The 19,218-nt window shown below is 41.9% G+C and overlaps 1 protein-coding gene across 4 annotated transcripts in view; it reads right to left on the bottom strand.

Moving 5' to 3' along the window:
- The window catches only part of LOC111866224 (serine/threonine-protein kinase 26), an 82,196-nt gene that overhangs the window by 61,731 nt on the left and 1,247 nt on the right, over window positions 1–19,218 (bottom strand). Inside the window, exon 1 of one of the 4 annotated variants that reach the window (XM_023854980.2) lies at window positions 4,217–4,394. The exons of the other annotated variants lie outside the window; for them this stretch is intronic. Within the exon in view, the coding sequence (XP_023710748.1) occupies window positions 4,217–4,255 (39 nt within the window). The 5' untranslated portion in view covers window positions 4,256–4,394. Of the gene's footprint in view, window positions 1–4,216; window positions 4,395–19,218 lie in introns of those variants that run through there. 4 annotated transcript variants of the gene reach the window in all.

Below are 19,218 nucleotides of genomic sequence, written 5' to 3'. Positions count from 1 at the left end.
CTATACAAAACAACCTCCAATATACGGCAACTTTTTAACACAGAAATCAGAAACACATATAAAAGGATACAGCTGGGTAGTGAGAAAGCAGTAACGGAAGGTACACTCACAATTACTCAGCTTACAAATTTATACTCTTCACCAAATAGATGGACGGACAAGTAGAACTCACAGGGCAAATAAGAACTTCATACAGAATTTTAATTCCAAACTCTGAAAGGAAGAGAATTCTCTGGAATCCTGCGCTCAGATGCGAGGATAAAACGGAATTTAAATAAATTGTAATCAATTCAACACGATAGGGTCTATAGGCGTGTTCTTGCAAATATGGCAATGTACGCAACGAAATCGAAATTTCTTGACCAGCCGAGTAACTTCTCTAACAGTCGATATTATGTGAGCTCTCTTACGCTGCCTTACAACATTCTTCTCAAACGCGGTCTGTATACTTCCACCAGAATGAAAGAACAAGCCTGCCAAAAAAAACAAACTCGGTGGCCTGTAGTCCGCAAGCGAACTATACCGATCGAGCGACCGCTGCTTGTCGGCGAAGTTAGTGCCAACTACTGCGGGTTGAGGCTGTCACGTGGTCTGCGCAACTAATCCCCACGGCACTTAATCGTTTTCTAGACCGGAGCCGCTATTTCCTTGAAATAGCTCCTCAGTTATCTTCACGAGGCTGAGTGAACCCCGTTCCAGAACCACTACTTCTCAGAAAATCTGGTAGCGCCAGGAATTGAAATTGGACCTCTGGATCTGTAGCCAGGAACTCTGACCACTAGACCACTAGACCATAGAGGCGGTCGATCAAGTGTGCCTTCCATACAAAAATGTTACAGGAGAAAATATTAGGATGTAATGTGAATTTTAGGGTGGTTCATTTGGAACACTACTCCGTACGCCTGCAGACAAGGTCATGCGCCAATCTGATTCTAGGGTTCAGATACTGTCAAAGAATCAGCAGCCCTTAGTAAGTCCCAGAACTCTTATGGAAAAAAGGGTTAACTGGCGGCAAATTGTGAGACAGAGGAAACATCAGTCGCCTGAGCCAGCTAAGGTCAGGGTCATCACAAGTGAACGTTGCGCTAAAATTCATTGCTGCAATGCGGGCGGTATTGATCCCAGGAGAATAACACAACTTCCCCTTACATCATGCATTTTTTCCGCTCAAATTCCGATCTCAAGAACCAGTTCAATAAGTGAATAGCAGAGCTATGTGCTACGCATTCAGAATTCCGTAAGCTATGTGGCAACACGTTTGCAAAATAGGTTACACACCTTCAGTAACTACTTGTAATTCTAAGAAACTGAGCCCTTTTTGGAAAGCTGACAGCCACTCAGTTAGTGAAGAAATTCTCCGCCGTTTATGAAACCAGATTCACCACGGTCCGACATTGATGCGTATTCTACGCCAGATCAATCCAATCCATATCCTCATATCCTACTTCAGATCCAGTTTAATATTGTAAGATAATTTTCTAGCAACCCACTACTTCCTCTTGCGCCCAAATACTCGTATTCTTCTCAGAACCTCGTTCCCAAACGCACTATGCTACAAACCAGAAGGTCGCGGGTTCAAGTCCCGAGGAGGTCATTGGATGTTTTTCAATTGACCTAATCCTTCCAGCTGCATTATGGCCCTGGGGTCGACTCAGCCTCTAACAGAAATGAGTACCAGGAATATTCTTGGGGGTAAAGGGCGGCCGGCGCGTAAGGCTGACAACCTTGCCGCCATCTATAAGCCAATTGTTTAGAAAATGCTGGAACCTCCAACATCTCACAACCGTACGGGCCTCAATGGCCTGTTACAGGGATACACGTTTTCAGACATATCGAGTTAAATGTTCCCTGTTATGGAGGTCTCAAGGAAGAATAACGGTGTTCGAGCTGATATGGAATTCTGTATCGGTATCTGCCACATTACAGTAACTGTAGGTCTACATGTGAGATATACTACCGCAAAGTATACGTGTGTCATATTTTCTTCGATTCAATTATGGATTATGGTTATGAAAACATAAAACTGTGAAATAATAAACATGCTGCCCCTTTCAATATAGATCCATCCAGCTTTCAAATACATATAATGGTGGCTCAGCGTGGTAACCCAACCCGAGGGCTTGACCACCCTAGTCTACTCCCATATCCTCTTCCTTAACATTCTGCCAACAACGTCTCCGTCTGCCGTGTGACTCCTCCGTTCCATTCTGATTCAAATTTTGTATTAATTTCTCGTTACTCCCACATCCCCACCTTTTGATCCTTGATTTGGCCGCCCTAATGTGTAGTGAAGAGCAGACAAATATAAATAAAAATTAATATCCGTCTATAAATTTTAGCGAGATGTAACAATATAAAACCTAAGACATTCAGGTCATACATAAGAGGCTTTACTGCATGCCTGGAGGCGGAAAACGGGCATCCATGTATGCACGTAAAAAATGGCCTGTTTTTAAGAAAGAAAATATGTTCACGTCTGTGCGAGTTTCTTTTATTTCTCTTAGGATTAGTAGACAATGCTTTTCAGCTGCGCCGGTTACAGAGTGTCGGCTGGTAATTTCACTGTATATTAATTAAAAGAAAACCTTAAAGCCGCTCTGGGCTACTTTATGATAGCATCTGCCGCGAAGGGTTGATGAAAAAGGGGATCTCAATCAGGGGCTGTCTCGGATCCAACTATCAATCCCAGGAGCTTCTGAGGACTAACAGAAACATTCAACCGCAACGCTCGGTCAATTCATAATCGAAACATCATGTATACTTCGATCGCCGTCGCATGAAACACATGAAACGTTAAACTATGAAACATGATAAAAACGTCCTGGTTGCAGTCAAGGCCCCTCCCCCTCCAAAACAACGATTGGGATCAATGTCTGTATAATACATTCTATTCAGTTAAGTGATATTTCCTCAATAAGGCATCCTGTGCAGAGCTGTTTCACCTTGATGACCACCAATGCTGTACTTGCTAAAAAAACTGCTACTGATGTGCATTCTACTCGCTAGTCAAATCACGAACGACAAACACAGCATGCCAACTCTGAACACAGCCAAGGGTCAACGCACGATAACTACGGACGGAACCCGGTAGGTAGGTCTGGAACCGGAATAACCTACAGTAGTAACATCAACTACTATATCCCTACGTCTATTTAGGTTTCAAGCATCAATGGCAGGATGCAATTACCAGATAACGAAACTAAGGAACGACTGCGGCCAATGGAGATCAGCACGGCAATAAATACCCGTAATATTTGTATTAAATTCGTGACAGAATGGAGCAGAACCTTCCTACACAAGCCGATAAACATTCAGCTGTCGAGCAGGGACACCTGAAATTAGTTACTTTTAGCCAGTCCACAACCTCAAGCCTCATTTCATAATGACGTCCAGTCTGGTAAGTGGCCTCCTCCGTACACATTTTCTGCCTGAAATTGTGAACCTCGTCCTACCCTTCTCGAGTTGAACATCGTAATGATACAAGTTGTTTTATTATGTACTCTTCTCCATCTCGTGGAATTCGAACAGGAACAGAAGAAAAGTAAAGGCATGGGGGAGGTTATATTTAGAATGGATTGTAGAATTTCTTTAGTGCCATACCTTTCAAAATTCTCAATATAACTGTTACCACCCCCTCTGCCGTCTAATATACAGATCAGAATACACAAAACAATGGTGTTACCTTTCTGTATATGTGTCAAAAACGCCTCTCACTTTGGGGAATGAAGGTAACTTACAAATGTCTGAAAACATACTGCTCAGGAAAATACACGTACATAGACTACGTATGGGGTGATTCGTTTAACATATTCGGTCATCCAGTATAGTTACGGTAACGAATCAAGGATATTGTGATGGGCTGCCTATGGAGCTAGGATGGGCAAGACAAGGAATACATACAGAAAATTGTTGTTGTAAAACACCCAACTGGAAGACCGAGAAGAAATGGCAGGGTAATATGAAGTGGAATTTAGAGAGAGAAGCTGTGAAGATGGGAGGTGAACAGAACTGGTTCAAAATCATATCCGTACAGTAATAATCTGACACTACCTACTGAACCTCACATTGGTTAATTTAATTTGCCTTAAAATAAAATATTGGAAAATGTCTCGTCTTAAACTAAAATTTTATCTTCCCGATGAAGACCACCCGAATTTTAAATTAAAAACTATTAACAGTTCGAGGAAGGAACATCACGAAACACACAAAATCGTACCTTGCTTTTGCTCCTCAGCGTCTTCCAAATAGAGAACATGATTAACGAGCTAGACACCTTGCCATCTCTGAGAATACAGTTCCCTCCAGATAATTTCCTGGTTTCAGAAGACGTCTCGGTTTCTTAATTAACATCACAACGCACTGTTCAATGATCATACTTCAAGAAGTGAACAAATGACTCACAAATTTTTCAGATTACTGGGGCAAATGCCAATATGCAGGTTTCTCTCTCCCTACAGAGCTTCAACTGCAAGGCCTACACGAATAGATTTCATAACACGTACAAGAATCTTACTGTTGATAATATATCTTATATCTTATCGCAACGAATGTGGTGTCAATTTTTACACGTACATGGAACACTCCTGAAGGCGAGTAATGTGGTAAATACTGACGCAACGCTTGTTTTTCATTTCTTTCACTCATGTGGCGAAACCTTATTTCTACTCGCTCGTTCGTCTTCAGTTCCGAAATCAGCTATATGCTGGAGAAGCCAGTTTATTTTCGACGACCTCCAGGGCGCTTGTCACGAGGATAATATAAACCGCCAACATCCATCCCTTCCCCCGACCTATGACAACTAGTTTCAATTTTAAATTATGTATACAGTATTATAAAACATGAAGGTGAAATGCCATACTAAAAGTCTGCATCACTGCCAGCTTCATTAAGAAATATATCCATACAGCAGACTTTTTTTTTTTTGAGAAACTAATAATGGCTTAGTTGGTCGAGACTATTGTGGAATTCGAAAGTTCAATACCCTAATCTGAGGCAGCTGAATCCAGTAGCCTCCTCAAATTCTGTTTAAGATAAAGTTTATGTGATCCTCCAATTACGGCTCTCTCCCCTAACGACCTCTTCTTTTCAGGTATTCTGACTAAAATCTTGTAAACACTTCTCATCTCTCCCAGGCGTTCTACACGTTCACCTATCTCATCCCTTTGATTTGATACCAGGCTGCCAAAACAGTGAAGTATACTCCATCTAATACTGGAACGAGGGTGTGCCGTCCGTTTGTGACACTGCTGAAAGGGAGGTTACTAGATTCGATTTTCAACACAACCTACCTCCGGTATTCATGCGCCGCCAGGAAATTCAAAGATACTTACACAGAACCTTGGGCCGCGCCACAGCTCAAGCGGTTAGTCGTTGGCTTCCCACAGTGGCGGCCCGAGTTCGATCTCGGGTCTGGTCAAGCGGGATTTGTGGTGGACAAAGTGGCGCTGGGGCAGGTTTTCTCCGAGTACTTTGGTTTCCCCTGCCAATCTTCATTCCACCAATTGCTCCACAATCACCCTCACCTATCATCTGGGGCTGGTACAATGGGCCAGAAGTGGCCGAAGTACAAAGGACAGTCCAACCCCTCTCGCAATAAAAAAATACACAGGACCTCCTTTCATTAGGTTACCTACACAAGGTACAAGTTATCCTGGTTAACTCTAAGTTATGAAATTCAACGCAAGAGGCTGAAGTATACAATACATGCTTATATCTACAGCTGAAAATGCGAATGGTACAAAAACAAAAGTAAAGCTGTCCCCGTAACAGGCCATGAAGGCCCACAGAGTTAAGACGTCGAGATTCCCAAATCTAATAGACAATCGGCTCACACGTGGCGGTATGGCTGTCAGCCTTACGGGCCGGCCGCCCTTTACCCCCAAGGATGATTCCTGGTACTCATTTAAGTTAGAGGCTGAGTCGACGCCAGGGCCATAGTGCGGCTGGAAGAATTCGGTCAACTGAAAAAAATTCAATGACCTCACTGGGAATCGAACCCGCGACCTTCCAACTTGTAGCATAGTGCCTCAACCAATTACGTTACTGCCTACCCCGCCTGCGAATGGTACAAGCCAAATCAATCCATGATCTAACTTGAGACTTGCGCTCTCAAAAAATGCAGCATAGATTCCACTAAGATCGTCTGATTAAGGTGGCGTATTATCTCAGCTGAAGGTACAGAGTGACATATTCTCAAATTCCTGAAGATTACCTTATCATATCAAGCCTTTGTTTTAACTTACATTAGTAATGCGATAGCATATTCGTAGGTAGCAGTACGGAGGAATGTACGTATTTTTCTGTGTTCTTAGGACGATGTGCATGATAAGAAGGCATAATAGGGCGATCGTGACTGTCTACCCGTCTGCGTTTTGCATCACCAAATTATGAAACAGATTTCCAATAAACATGTACTTGTGTCTACAATTAAAATCTGTCCGGATGTGTTGCTGTTGTGTAGGCCTTCTGGACCACAGCATCTTTACATGAAACGCACATCGAAATTTTATTAAATGTCTCGAACATCATTAATCCTGACTACCTTTCTGCCTATTTTCTGTACTGCACAAGGAAAAAGAGGACTGTGGTACCAATATGTCCGTGTTCTTGTCTCCCTTAAACAGATGCAATTCGGTACGAACTTCAGGCCACTAGACGCCACACCAACTCACACTTCTTCACTTCCTACCGCCAATAATAGGAAAATTGCGATGGTGCGAATTTTTTTACATATAATTCAAACAAAACTGTATTCGCGGAAACGATGCAAAGAAGTTACTAAATGCACATATTTTGACTTATAGGGTCATAAATTTTCTCTATATTTTCACATTTATTTCGATTTGATGATGAATGCAGGTTACAGATTACGGGCTATAGCAGTGATGAGCAAGCAACCTGTCATGCAGGAGGAACAACACAAAAATCTCAACAACTATGCGCGGGCCGTATTTTAATATTGATAACAGAAGTCATATTTATCAGCAACATTTCCCGTGCTTTTCAAGCAGCAACAATTATTAGTATTAATACGATGAGTAATATTATAATTTTATTCGGACCAGCAGTTTCAGAGTGACAACGGCAGAATGTCAGTGAGAAGCTTTGTCATTAAGATCTCAATATTGGGTGTAGGATTGCGTGAAGTAGCAACTCCGACGTAGTTTCCCAATCTTTCGTCGTCGAATCGATTTTTAGATTTACTCTTGACCACTTCCAATTCTGAAAAGAATTTTTAACAAACGTACGTGCTTCCGAAGGCTCGTCATTCACCGTAAACTTATCAGCACGTACACAGAGTTTATAAAAGTGCAGGAGGTGAGCATGTCGATATGTATTTCTCAAGTTCATGTCACTCTGCATACCTCTTATCACCTGAACCAGAAATTTGGCTGGCACAGTTTCGACATCAACGACAAACGAGATTGACTGTGGCCTCATATTTGCGTGTATCTTTAAAACGGAAGTTGAATTCTTGTTGAAAAAGGCGAATTTCTGGCGCGTCTTAGAATAAACAGGCTTTTCCGTTCTTAGAGTTGGAGAGCGTGCTATACGGTACGAACCAAGTTGCAGTTCTCACAATCAAAGCTTCCTCTCGCAAGCTATTATTCGTATTTTGGCAAACATTACATGGACAAAGTCTGCTTTTACCGGTTCTCACGGTCTCTTCGCTTGCGGATTTCTTATATTTTTCCTTCTACCCTGAAGATGGAGGCGATACGTTCCTCCGAAACGTCGGTTAACACCACATATACACGGTGCCAAATCCCAGAAGACTGCTTTCTTCATAGTCACCGCCGTGAAAGCCTCAAATCTTACACAGGTTTCATCTTGTTTACTAAAATTTCAGCAAGCACGTAACTAGTAACTACAGTATCTGATTTTATGATCAAACTTTTCAATAAACTTAGAGCGGCGCAATGAGGTTCTGAGGATGTCATTTTGTCCCTTCTTTAGCTGGTCCTGTGCGCCATTCAAGTGTGATGCATGCTTCGTTGCCTCATGTCTACTTGTAATCATTTAAAACAGGAGTGTTTTCATCGCAAATGATGCAAATAGCAACCCTGTTGATACATATAAACTATTTTCAGTCCTCCTCCTTTGAAATATACGGCGATCACCAGCAACTCTTGTTCCACTTACGCCAGCGGTACTAGGACATATTTACATAAAGAAAACAAAATAAATAAATATCCTCAATGAACAGTATTAACATATTCAATTTTATTCACCAAAACCCCAGCGAAATGAAATTGTCGTTTACTATACAATCAACTGTGCATACGAAACTGTCAACATTTTCATACATTCCTTTATTCGCTCTTGCTTCATTTTACTACGCAATAATAAGCAGCACGTATTCTCGTCTATCAGAAGAGAAACTCTACAATAATAAATGTTGCTGTTTAACAACTCTATTTAAAATTTTCCAGACATTAATCAGAACTGTAACACTTACTGTAATAGAAACATCATCAAAATTGGAAAACGTACAGTGTCTCAGCAATCCGAACTATGTTATTTCACTTAAAAACTACAAAAGGAAAACAACTCTAGGAGCCGAAAAAGCTCATGTTCACACACAACAAATTACGCAAAATGTTGACACAAGCGTTAAAATAACCGCTGCTGGCAACAACGGAATGTTACATACCTTCAGCAGCGGCCAGAAAGTTACGTTCTCCAATATGAGTCTATTTTACAACAATTCTGGGCCTTAAACGTATGTGATTTTTGTATGTAAATAAAAACACTGTGGGAATATTACTTTGCGCTCAACAATTTTTAGCTCTTCGTTGACGGAATTCAGTGGTGTGCCGCACCAGAAGCCCCGCGGATCGTGGGGCTGCACATCACTGATCTACACTTCTGTGAGCAATACGCGCGCTGTTTATACTTCTGAAAGTGCTAACTCCATACGCCCAGTACGAGTATTGCTAGGACGATGAATTCATGCCCGATTTGCATTCCAATGTGACGACAGTGCCAACGCAAGTAACTCCTGAGGAAGAACTGTAATAAAAAAATTAAAAAAAAGCAACGGTATCTCTGTAACAGGTCGTGAAGGCCCATAGGGTTGTGAGACGTCGAGGGTCCTACATTAGCTGGACAATCGGCTCACAGATGGCGCTAAGGTTGTCAGCCTTACGCTCCGGCCGCCCTTTACTCCTCAGGAAAATTATTTAATTAATTCCTGGTACTCATTTCTGTCAGAGGCTGAGTCGACCCCAAGGCCATAGTGCGGCTGGAAGGAATAGGTCAACTGAAAACATCCAATGACCTCATCGGGACTTGAACCCGCGACCTTCCGGCTTGTAGCATAGTGCCTAAATATTATCAAGGGCGTTCCGTATATAATGCCTCCTATTTTTCTGTGTTAATCTGTAACGTCTGAGCTGGATGTTGGTGGTGTTGTAGTAAAGGCTGAACCTTCCCGCCAACGTACTGTTTAGTTTGTTTGTCGTGCGACAGATAGCGACAGCAGAGCAGTCTACCAAAATGGTGTCTGACATAGAAGTGCGTATGAAACACAGATGTGTTATTGAATTTCTCACTGCCGAACAAATTGTACCCACTGACATCCATCGACGCTTGCTAAAGGTGTACGGAGACAATACAGTCGATGTCAGCACAGTGATTCGGTGGGTAGTGCGTTTCAACAGTGGCGAAAGTGAAGTGCACGACAAGCCACGCCGTGGGCGTCCTTGCTCAGCTGCCACTCCTCACAATGAACAGCGCCTCGATCAGCTCATCCGCACAGATCGGCGGATAACGACCAGAGAACTGTGTGCACGGCTTAATATCGGCTGTAATGCATTGGAAAAGATGTTGGAGAAGCTGGATTATAGCAAAGTTTGTTCCAGGTGGGTCCCGCGGATGCTTACACAGAACCACAAAACCCATCGAATGGAAGTCTGTCACCAGTTTGAGGCTGAAGGTGACAAGTTTCTGCACAGCATCGTCACCGGAGATGAGACGTGGTGTCACCACTACGAGCCGGAATCAGACAGACAGTCCATGGAGTGGCGACATCCGGATTCCGCAGGAAAAAAAAAAAGTTCAAACCAGCCATCGACAGGGAAAGTGATGTGCACGGTCTTTTGGGATAGGCGGGGTCTGAAAGACGACGCTGACTAAGCTGAACGCCCGCATTTCCCGAGTCACGCCAGAGAAGCAGACAACCTTTCGCTTGCAACACGATAACGCTAGACCCCATACCAGTTTGGCGACCACCGCGCACATTGCAAAATTTGGCTGGACTGCCCTACCACATCCACCTTATAGCCCCGATGTAGCACCTTCAGACTTCCATCTCTTTTGGCCTATGAAAGATGGACCACGTGGGCAACATTTGCAGACAACGATGCTGTCATTGCAGCTGTAAGAGAGTGGCTAGCCTCTGCTGGCGCAGACTTTTACTAGCGCGGCATACAGGCTCTTGTTCATCACTGGCAAAAGTGCATAACGAATGGTGGTGATTATGTGGAAAAATAACTGTAAGTAGCTGAAATCTTGCTCTATTTAGCTGCGTTATTATGCACGAAACGCTTCTCGTACAATTAAATCCACGTGCGAAATGGCACAATGAAAATAAACTTCCATACACAAATCACCTCAGTTCTGTAGCGCCATGTACTTTAGTACTTATGCTGAATTTGAGGTTCTCCTGGCGGTTACTATGGAGTGACTAGGTTGTGACGCCGGGCAGTCCGATAGAGGTTCGCCGACGTTTAATAGGAACGTTCTGCCGCCTTCTTCAGGGTAAAAGCGTAAGCCACTGAAGCTTCAAGCAAACGAGTAAGGTACAAGCAGAGTTCTTGCCTGCCTTATGCTTCCTGAGAAATGTCAGTGAACTTCTACTGGACTACACGGCGTCACATCTCAGAAAATAGTAATCTTCCTTGGAGTATATATTTCACCTTGAAACCTCGTTGCGCTAATAATCATTGTATGGAGAATTATAAGCAGTAAAAATCCACACCTCGTGACCATTTGGTGCGGATTAGAGATCACTACCAACAAAATCTGACCCCGAAGTAAGGCATTAGTCGGGGCCGCGCCATAGCTCAAGCGGTTAGTCGCTGGCTTCCCACCGCGGCGGCCCGGGTTCGATCCCGGATCTGGTCAAGTGGGATTTGTGATGGACAAATTGGCGCTGGGGCAGGTTTTCTCCGAGTACTTCGGTTTCCCCTGCCAATCTCCATTCCACCAATTGCTCCACAGTCACCCTCACCTATCATCTGGGGCTGCTACAACAGGCCAGAAGTGGCCGCAGTACAAGGGACCTACTCCCACCCCACTAGCAATAAAAAAAATGCATTAGTCTTCAATGTACTCATTCCATATTCTACCTGCTCAGTATGATAAACGTCTAAAGCTACTTGTCCTTCAGTTTAATGAAGCAGACAGATCACCCGCTAAATCACACGCAGCCACAATTAAAGGGAACCGTTACAATTTAGCCGGAACACCAAGTCTGTTTTACAGCCTGGACCAAAGTAACAATATTACGATTAACTGCGTAATAACTTCAGGTGGACCACTTGTCATATTCCCCAGCCTCCTGTTATCGTTAATTCCTCACTCTTAGATCTAAATACTCTCTTTTGCGCCCTGTTCTCACTCTCAATATACAAGTACATCCCTCCTTTGGCATATGACACCTTTTCACATCCATAATTCAACCGAAAAATAACAATATACATAATCCAATAAATTCACAATAAAGCTGCAAACTATGGATGTGAAACAGTCTCCCATCCAAAGGAGAGAACACAAACTGAAAGTGGCACAGAGAAATGGGTACTGAGGAAAATAAGTGGACGTAAGAGGAAGTAACAGGACGATGGCAGATAATGCATGATGACGAACAAACAATGAAGGTTGCCAACCTGATGGGATACCAGGAGGATAACATTAATATGCATCTCTGAGAAACAAGTTGCAACAGTGTGGGCTGGCTTCATTTGGTTCAAGATGTAAACGGTGGTGGGCTCTGATAAACCTTCGGTTTCCATAAGAGGCCCGTTCCCGCTTCAATGGCTCTGCTAGAGTTAGTTTATATATAGATAGGCTATCAATACTGAAGTACTAACGATATTATGAATCGCCTAATTCGGACCGTTCTCTCGATTCCAGAACGTGAGACAAGCGATACGAAATATGTCCCATCATGGATGAATCTAATTATCATATATTTGATTATCTACAGGGAGGTTCTTACTTTTGTTGTCAGGTTCACGGCTCTGCGCTTCACGGTGAATGGTGCACCGCCGGCTGCGTGGAGCATACAAATTTTGCCGATGAATCAGTATGTCTGATGACCGACAACGTTTGGAATTAAGAGAAGTTATTAACTCGGTGGAAAGCTTGACGGCATTATGTTTCACAGCGAGCAGTGCGGTACATGCGTGGGAGTTTCTTTACGATTTATCAGAAGTAGGCAGCAATTATCAGCCATTTGTTCTGTTACAATTAGTAAGCAGTATGATAACGTCATAGTGCGGTACACTTTAGAGCAGTGGTTCTCAACCTTTGTAAGACCGCGGCCCGGTAAATTCTTTTTTCTACAAGATAAGGGTCCAGTACCGGGACGCGGCCTGGCGGCTGAGAAACAATACTTTAGAGCAACGTGTATTTCACAGACAAGATACAAAAACATAAGCGCCGAGTGCTTCCTTAGGACAAGTTAGATGACATAGGGGCCAAACTTCAACATACATCTAGAATAAAACAGTAATCCACGCCTTGCAGCCACGCGATCCAGCCAGCAGGATTCATTTTTGCAGATGGTTTCTACAGCCTGTCGTCGAAGGTGAGATCGGTCCGCAACTGACATTCTTTGCTGACGAAGCGTGGTTTCACTTGCAGGGACACACAAAATAATCACTACTGGAGTTCACAGAATCCACATCGAACCCACAAAGTCCTGCTTCAGCCAGTGAAAGATGGTATCTAGTGTGCTGTAAGTGCAAGAATGATTGTTGTACCTGTGTTTTTTTAACGAAACAATTCTGAAATATATCTATGTGTAGAAGGACGGTATTTTCAACACCTCCTGTGATCTGCGAATTTTAAATACTTCTTTCGGCCGTCAGGCATGCTGATTCATCGGCAAAATCCGTAACTGCCTCGCAGCGCAGTGCATGGAACCGGTCAACAACGTAAAAATCCTTCCTGCACATATTAGTTGTCAACCACCACGCCAAAAGTCGTTAACCCTGATAACCGCAAAGTTTGCCGAAACGTTAAAATACCTTAAACATTCCACGCAGCGAATTTACGAAAGCGGAAGCCGCACATTATGCTCCAACCTCGAAAACACATGGACCAGAATTAATTAAACCATTCAACAAAATGCATTACTACTGATTTCAGTACTCAAAATTATTGGCCTTTCAGACTCTGTCCATCGTCCGGTACTCTATAAACTAGAAAACGCAACGTTTCGGAAACTGCATCTGTTTCCGTCCTCAGGTTGGGGGGAGGCACATTTCTGCTGTGTTTGGTATAAAACTAATCAGGCTAATTAAAATTTGTTCAAATTAAACCAATGGTTAAGTGCATACATGTAAACATTCATCTGATGTCTTGCAATCAGAATGGCTTGAAAACAAATAATTGCTTTTCAGTTCTGTTTGAGTGCGCCTCTAGTAAGGTACAAGAAAACCAAAAGCGACTGAAATGTCATGCTAACTTATTAGGAGAAACATACATCCCATAAAGAAGCTGAAACAGATACTAGCAAGGTTGGTCCAGAAAAAGAAAGCAAAGTTAAACTAAATATTGCCACAAATCCCTCATACAACTGGCCAGAAATAACAGCGTACAACTGATATGGGTGCCAGGTCGTGAGGGTATTGCTGGGAATGAAACCGCAGGTCAACTGGCAAGAACAGGATCTGAACAGCCGTTCATAGGACCTGACCCACCTTGCGGCATCTCAACTGGAGTTGCCAAGAAAGCGATCAGGGACTGGACTAACAGAAATCACAAAAAAAACACTGGGAATCCGTAAGTGGATTCACACAGGCAAAAGGATTTATATCAGGACCCTCTGCCAAAAGAACGAGGACCTGTTAGAATTAAACAGAGATCAACTCAGATGGGTGGCAGGATTACTTACTGGACACTGCCACCTAGAAGGACACCTTTCCAAACTGGGACTGACAGAGGACCCAACTTGTGAGAGGTGCCTACAAGAAGATGAATCAGCCACACACATCTTACGTGATTGTGAGGCTACAGCTTATTTAAGATATCGCCAAGTGACTTTTATGACACTTACGTAAACAAAGTCCTACATTTCATTTGAAAGGTAGGATTAATAAAGGGTTAATCCAAAGGGGAAGCTCAATAGACCACTGAAGGTCGCAGTGCTGGGGCCAGTTTTATGGCTCACCCCTCATACTCATATTCATAAATTAAATGTATGTTAATGTCTCATCATCAGAATGCAGGCCAATGCCATAATGTAAGGGCAGTCAATAGAGCTTTTGAAAATGTTTAAAAGTTAAAATATTTGTGAATGACATTAACAAATCAACATTTGATTGTGAAAAAACTAAGAACACGTTATATTTTTAGGACAATTTACTATTATTCAGTTCAGCATCTTGTTCTTCATCTGCTATCCAGAAATGTAAAGATTAAAATACACAAAAATATAATTTTTTTTGGACCCCCCCCCCCTGGCAAACACACGCATGGATGCACATACACACATATTTTTCAATGGATTCTACAATGCCACAGTCAAGCGGGATTAAGTATATGGCAATAACAAAATTAAACACACTCATGCAGATGCCAAAATATCATCACATAGTACTAGAAGTTCATGTTAGTTATAACAAGCAGTTATTCTCTGAACCTTTGGTCAGTAAAGGTAATTACAATTACATATTGTTACATGGAAACATTTTAAATGAAGTACACAACATTAAGTTCTTTCCCAAACTTACTACAAGTGTGTTAGGTTTTCAGAAATACACTACATAGACTTTTGAGGGTTTCCCAAACTTTTGGCAAACCTTGCAGTTCCCAACTTCTTACTTACTTACTTACTTACTTACTTACTTACTTACTCACGGAAGCGGCCTCCGTACTCTAGGGGTAACGTTCCTACCTCATGACTCAAGGTACACGGGTTCAAACCCAGCGGAGGTAGTGGAATTTTTAAGGGCGGAAAAATTCGGGGAACAAGTCCTCCGGGAGGGACTTTAAGCCGTGGGTCTCATGTCGTAGATTTACGGCACGTAAAAGAACCTCATGTCTCTAGGAGACCTCTGAGCTAAATTTGGCCAAGAAGTTTCCTGCCCAAAGTAGTTTCCAATGCCTCTGGTAAATGGGGGAAGTATTAGGTACCATTGCCAGAGGAGGGGGGACCTCTCTGACAGAAAGGGACTAACTATTAGATACCACTGCCAGTAGAAGGTTGGAACCTTGCTGGCAGAAAGGGGCTGATAGTAAGCACCAGTATCGGTAGGGTATGGAGACAGTAGAAATTAAAAGGGGGACGCACAATGGACCAATAACTGGTTTAAGTGCATGGGGAAGCCCACCCCCTCAATACTGAATACTGAATACTTACTCATGGAGCTGAGCCCTTCTTGAGGAGCCGCCAATTCTGCAGCTACTCAAGAATTTCCCAGCATTTTATGGAACCCGAAGGTTCATCACCATGTTCACAAGAGCCCTCCACTGATCCCTATCCTGAGCCAGATCTATCCAATCCATACCATCCCATCCTATCTCTCTAAGATCCATTCTAATATCGTCCACCCACCTACGCCTTGGTCTTCCTTGTGGTCTCCTTCCTTCTGGCTTTCTCACCAATATCCTATACGCATTCCTCTCCCCCATTCCTGCTACATGACCTGCCCACATCATCCTCCTTCACTTGATCATTGTAATTATACTTGGAGAAGAGTACAAGTTATGAAGCTCCTCATTATGCAGTTTTCTCCAACCTCCTGTCACCTCATCCCTCTTCAGTTATTCTCAACACCCTGTTCTCGAACACCCTCAATCTATTTCACTCCCTTAATGTTAGAGATCACGTTTCACACCCATACAGAACCACAGGCAAAATTATAGTTTTGTATATTCTAATTGTTATGTTTTTGGACAACAGATGAGAAGACAAAAAGGTTCTGGACTGAATGGTAGCGAGCATTACCCGAGTTCAATCTCCTCTTAATTTCCTCCTGAATCAGGTTTTGATCTGTTATCGTTGTTCCCAAATATCTGAACTGTGTCACATTTTCAAAACATCTGTTTCCTATCTTTATGTCATGATTTTGCCCTGCATTTTGGTGAGAAGACGGTAACATATACTTAGTTTTCTCTGTGTTTCCTTCTAGTCCAGCCTCTTTACTTGCATCAATTAAAGTTTGTGTGTTTTTCTCAGGGTTGATAATTTCCACAGGAGGGCAGCTACTTACATAGACTTCACATCAGGAAGTGTATCAACGGTGAAGCCATCAATGGACAAAGGAACAGCAGGGAGCAACTACATGGCTTGTGAAGAGGGGTGATGAAGAATTATGATTTGGAGTATCAGGTGAACTTGAAAAGAGATGATAAAATATATTTCAGTTGCCACATTATTAACGAAAAGAGGTGATAAAAATGTTTGGCAATCAGATTGTCCTAAGAGGTGACGAAAAACATTTCAGTGACTTCATGTTCTGGACAGATGTCATGAAATGAAAATCTTGAAGAACTGAAAGTTAGTGTATTTAAGATCACTATCATAAAACCCAACAATCTGAGTTTTCACTGCTCCCACAAAGAGGAATGTTATTAATGTTGCATTTTAGCGTCCTGTTGCACTGATTCATATCCATAATGTGTATATATTTACCGTCTTTTAGTGCATACAATTTCACTTGTCACTTCACACTACATGTTGCAGCATCATTCTGCCATCCTCAGGTGTATCAATCACGTTAAACCATTGCACTGCCTGCCATCAAGTGTCCATTTATAAAATAATATAAAATGTGTGTTCGTCATTGTTGAATAATAAAATGTATATATTACAACTTGTTAAGATCTATCATCTTACATGTCGTATATCAAACTCGTGTGTAATGCCATTCATCCGCTATGGGAGTTGTTCTTCTTATGTTTCAATTGTGTATATATTGTGTCTTATGATGGGTCTTTCTTATGTGCCTGCGTGCGTTGTATTGCTGGACATATGTGTGTGTGTCCTGTCTTCGTTTTGGTTGAGGTACACCTGATACACCTGAGGATGGCAGAATGATGCAGAAACATGTAGTGTGAAGTGACAAGTGAAACTGTATGCACTAAAAGACGGTAAATATATACACATTATGGATAGGAATATTTTTTCAGTAGAATGCACTATATACACATTATGGATAGGAATATTTTTTCAGTAGAATGCACTACTGAAAATATAAGAGCACATATACAATATAGTGACATCCCCAAATTACATTCACTTCATGAAGTTCTACTTTCTCTCAATGACTCGTATGTTACAGCCTTAACATCTCCTACAAGTACTATATTTTTGGACATTATCCATCATCTTGTCTGTTTTTAAAAAACCATCCTGTTTCCTTTTTAAAACACAGCGTTTCAGAGACTGGATTCTGTCCCCGTCCTTAGGTAAAACCTACTCAGTTGAGTCCAATAGATAGAGCTGGCCCCTACCTCCGGTGCGGAGATCTACTGGACCCAAATGAGGTTTTACCTGAGGACGGGGACAGAATCCAGTCTCCGAAACATTGTCTTAAAACAGAAACAGGACGGTTTTTGAAAATAGACAAGATGATGGATAATGCCCAAAAACATAGTACTTGTAGCAATTTACCATCGTCACAAACTTTTAGATCTTACTTATTATCTTCTCGTAATATGGGCTTTTCCCTTTAAATGACTGCCTGACAACCTATTGTTAAAAAATGAAGGAAAGAAAAATAATAATCACCATCATCATGTCTTGTTGTTAATCCTGTCTTTCTTATTATTATTATTCTAAACTTCCAATTTGTACATAGTACATACAATGTAATTTATTCTCTACATACTGCAGAACATACTAAACTCAACAATTTAAAGCACAATAGAACACTGTAGGTCACAGTGCAAGGGCCGAGAAGGCCCATCCCTTATACATTCATATACAAACTCAACAATTTGATCAAAACCCTACAAACTGATTTTACAAGATGTTTTGCTCCACAGCAATGCTTAGCACAACCCTTTCAATTTTAAGGGGTCCTGCAGGAATCATTTAATTGAAGTTGACCATTCACCTCCATTCAGTGCAAAGGTTAAGGAATGCATGGAGGTATACCTTCCCCCCCCCCTTAAACAGCTTCAAGTCATCATGCATTGTTATGCACAGGGACAATTTATCACAAATATGTTGTTTGCATTACACATGCATACACATGAAACTTACTATTACAATCTGTTAATAACATCTGAATAATATTACTAAAATAAGACATCTATATTAAAACCTGATGTATATATATATAAATTAATCAGCTGAGCATATTATGTCAATAAAGAAGAAATCATTCAACACTACTTTAAACTGCTTACCATTATCAGAAAAAAACATTTAATTTTGAACTATCCCTGTAACAGGCCGTGAAGGCCCATAGGGTTGCGAGACGTTGAGGGTCCCACACTATCTAGACAACCGGCTCAAAGATGGCGGTAAGGTTGTCAGCCCCCAGGAAAATTATTTAATTAATTCCTGGTACTCATTTCTGTTAGAGGCTGAGTAAACCCCAGGGCCTAGTGCGGCTGGAAGGATTAGGTCAACTGAAAAAAAAATCCAATGACCTCATCGGGACTCGAACCCGCGACCTTCCGGCTTGTAGCAAAGCCCCTCAACCACTATGCTACCGCATGCCCCATTTTGAACCTGTACTTGTTACACAGTTTTATCTCCATGTCACAAAATCGGTTTTCACAGACTGTAAGGTTAACTGATCAAGATTATATAAATGTCTTTTTATCAACTAGATACACCTTTGGGTTTGCCTAAGCATTTCCATGTTGTCCATTATACATCTTATTATAACTAATATTACACACTTCTTTATTTTCAGAAAGTGGAACAGGGATAGACTTAAAAATGATAAGTATTCCTTTCAGTTGCAGTACACAGCAAAGTTTAAGGGCATATCAAACCGCAGACCAGACAAACAACTTTAAACATAATGT

The sequence above is a fragment of the Cryptotermes secundus genome, unplaced genomic scaffold, assembly GCF_002891405.2.
Source record: "Cryptotermes secundus unplaced genomic scaffold, Csec_1.0 scaffold834, whole genome shotgun sequence".
NCBI classification, from domain to species: Eukaryota; Metazoa; Arthropoda; class Insecta; order Blattodea; family Kalotermitidae; genus Cryptotermes; species Cryptotermes secundus.
Note: the sequence above shows the minus strand (reverse complement) of the source record. Positions and strands in the feature narration are given on the sequence as shown.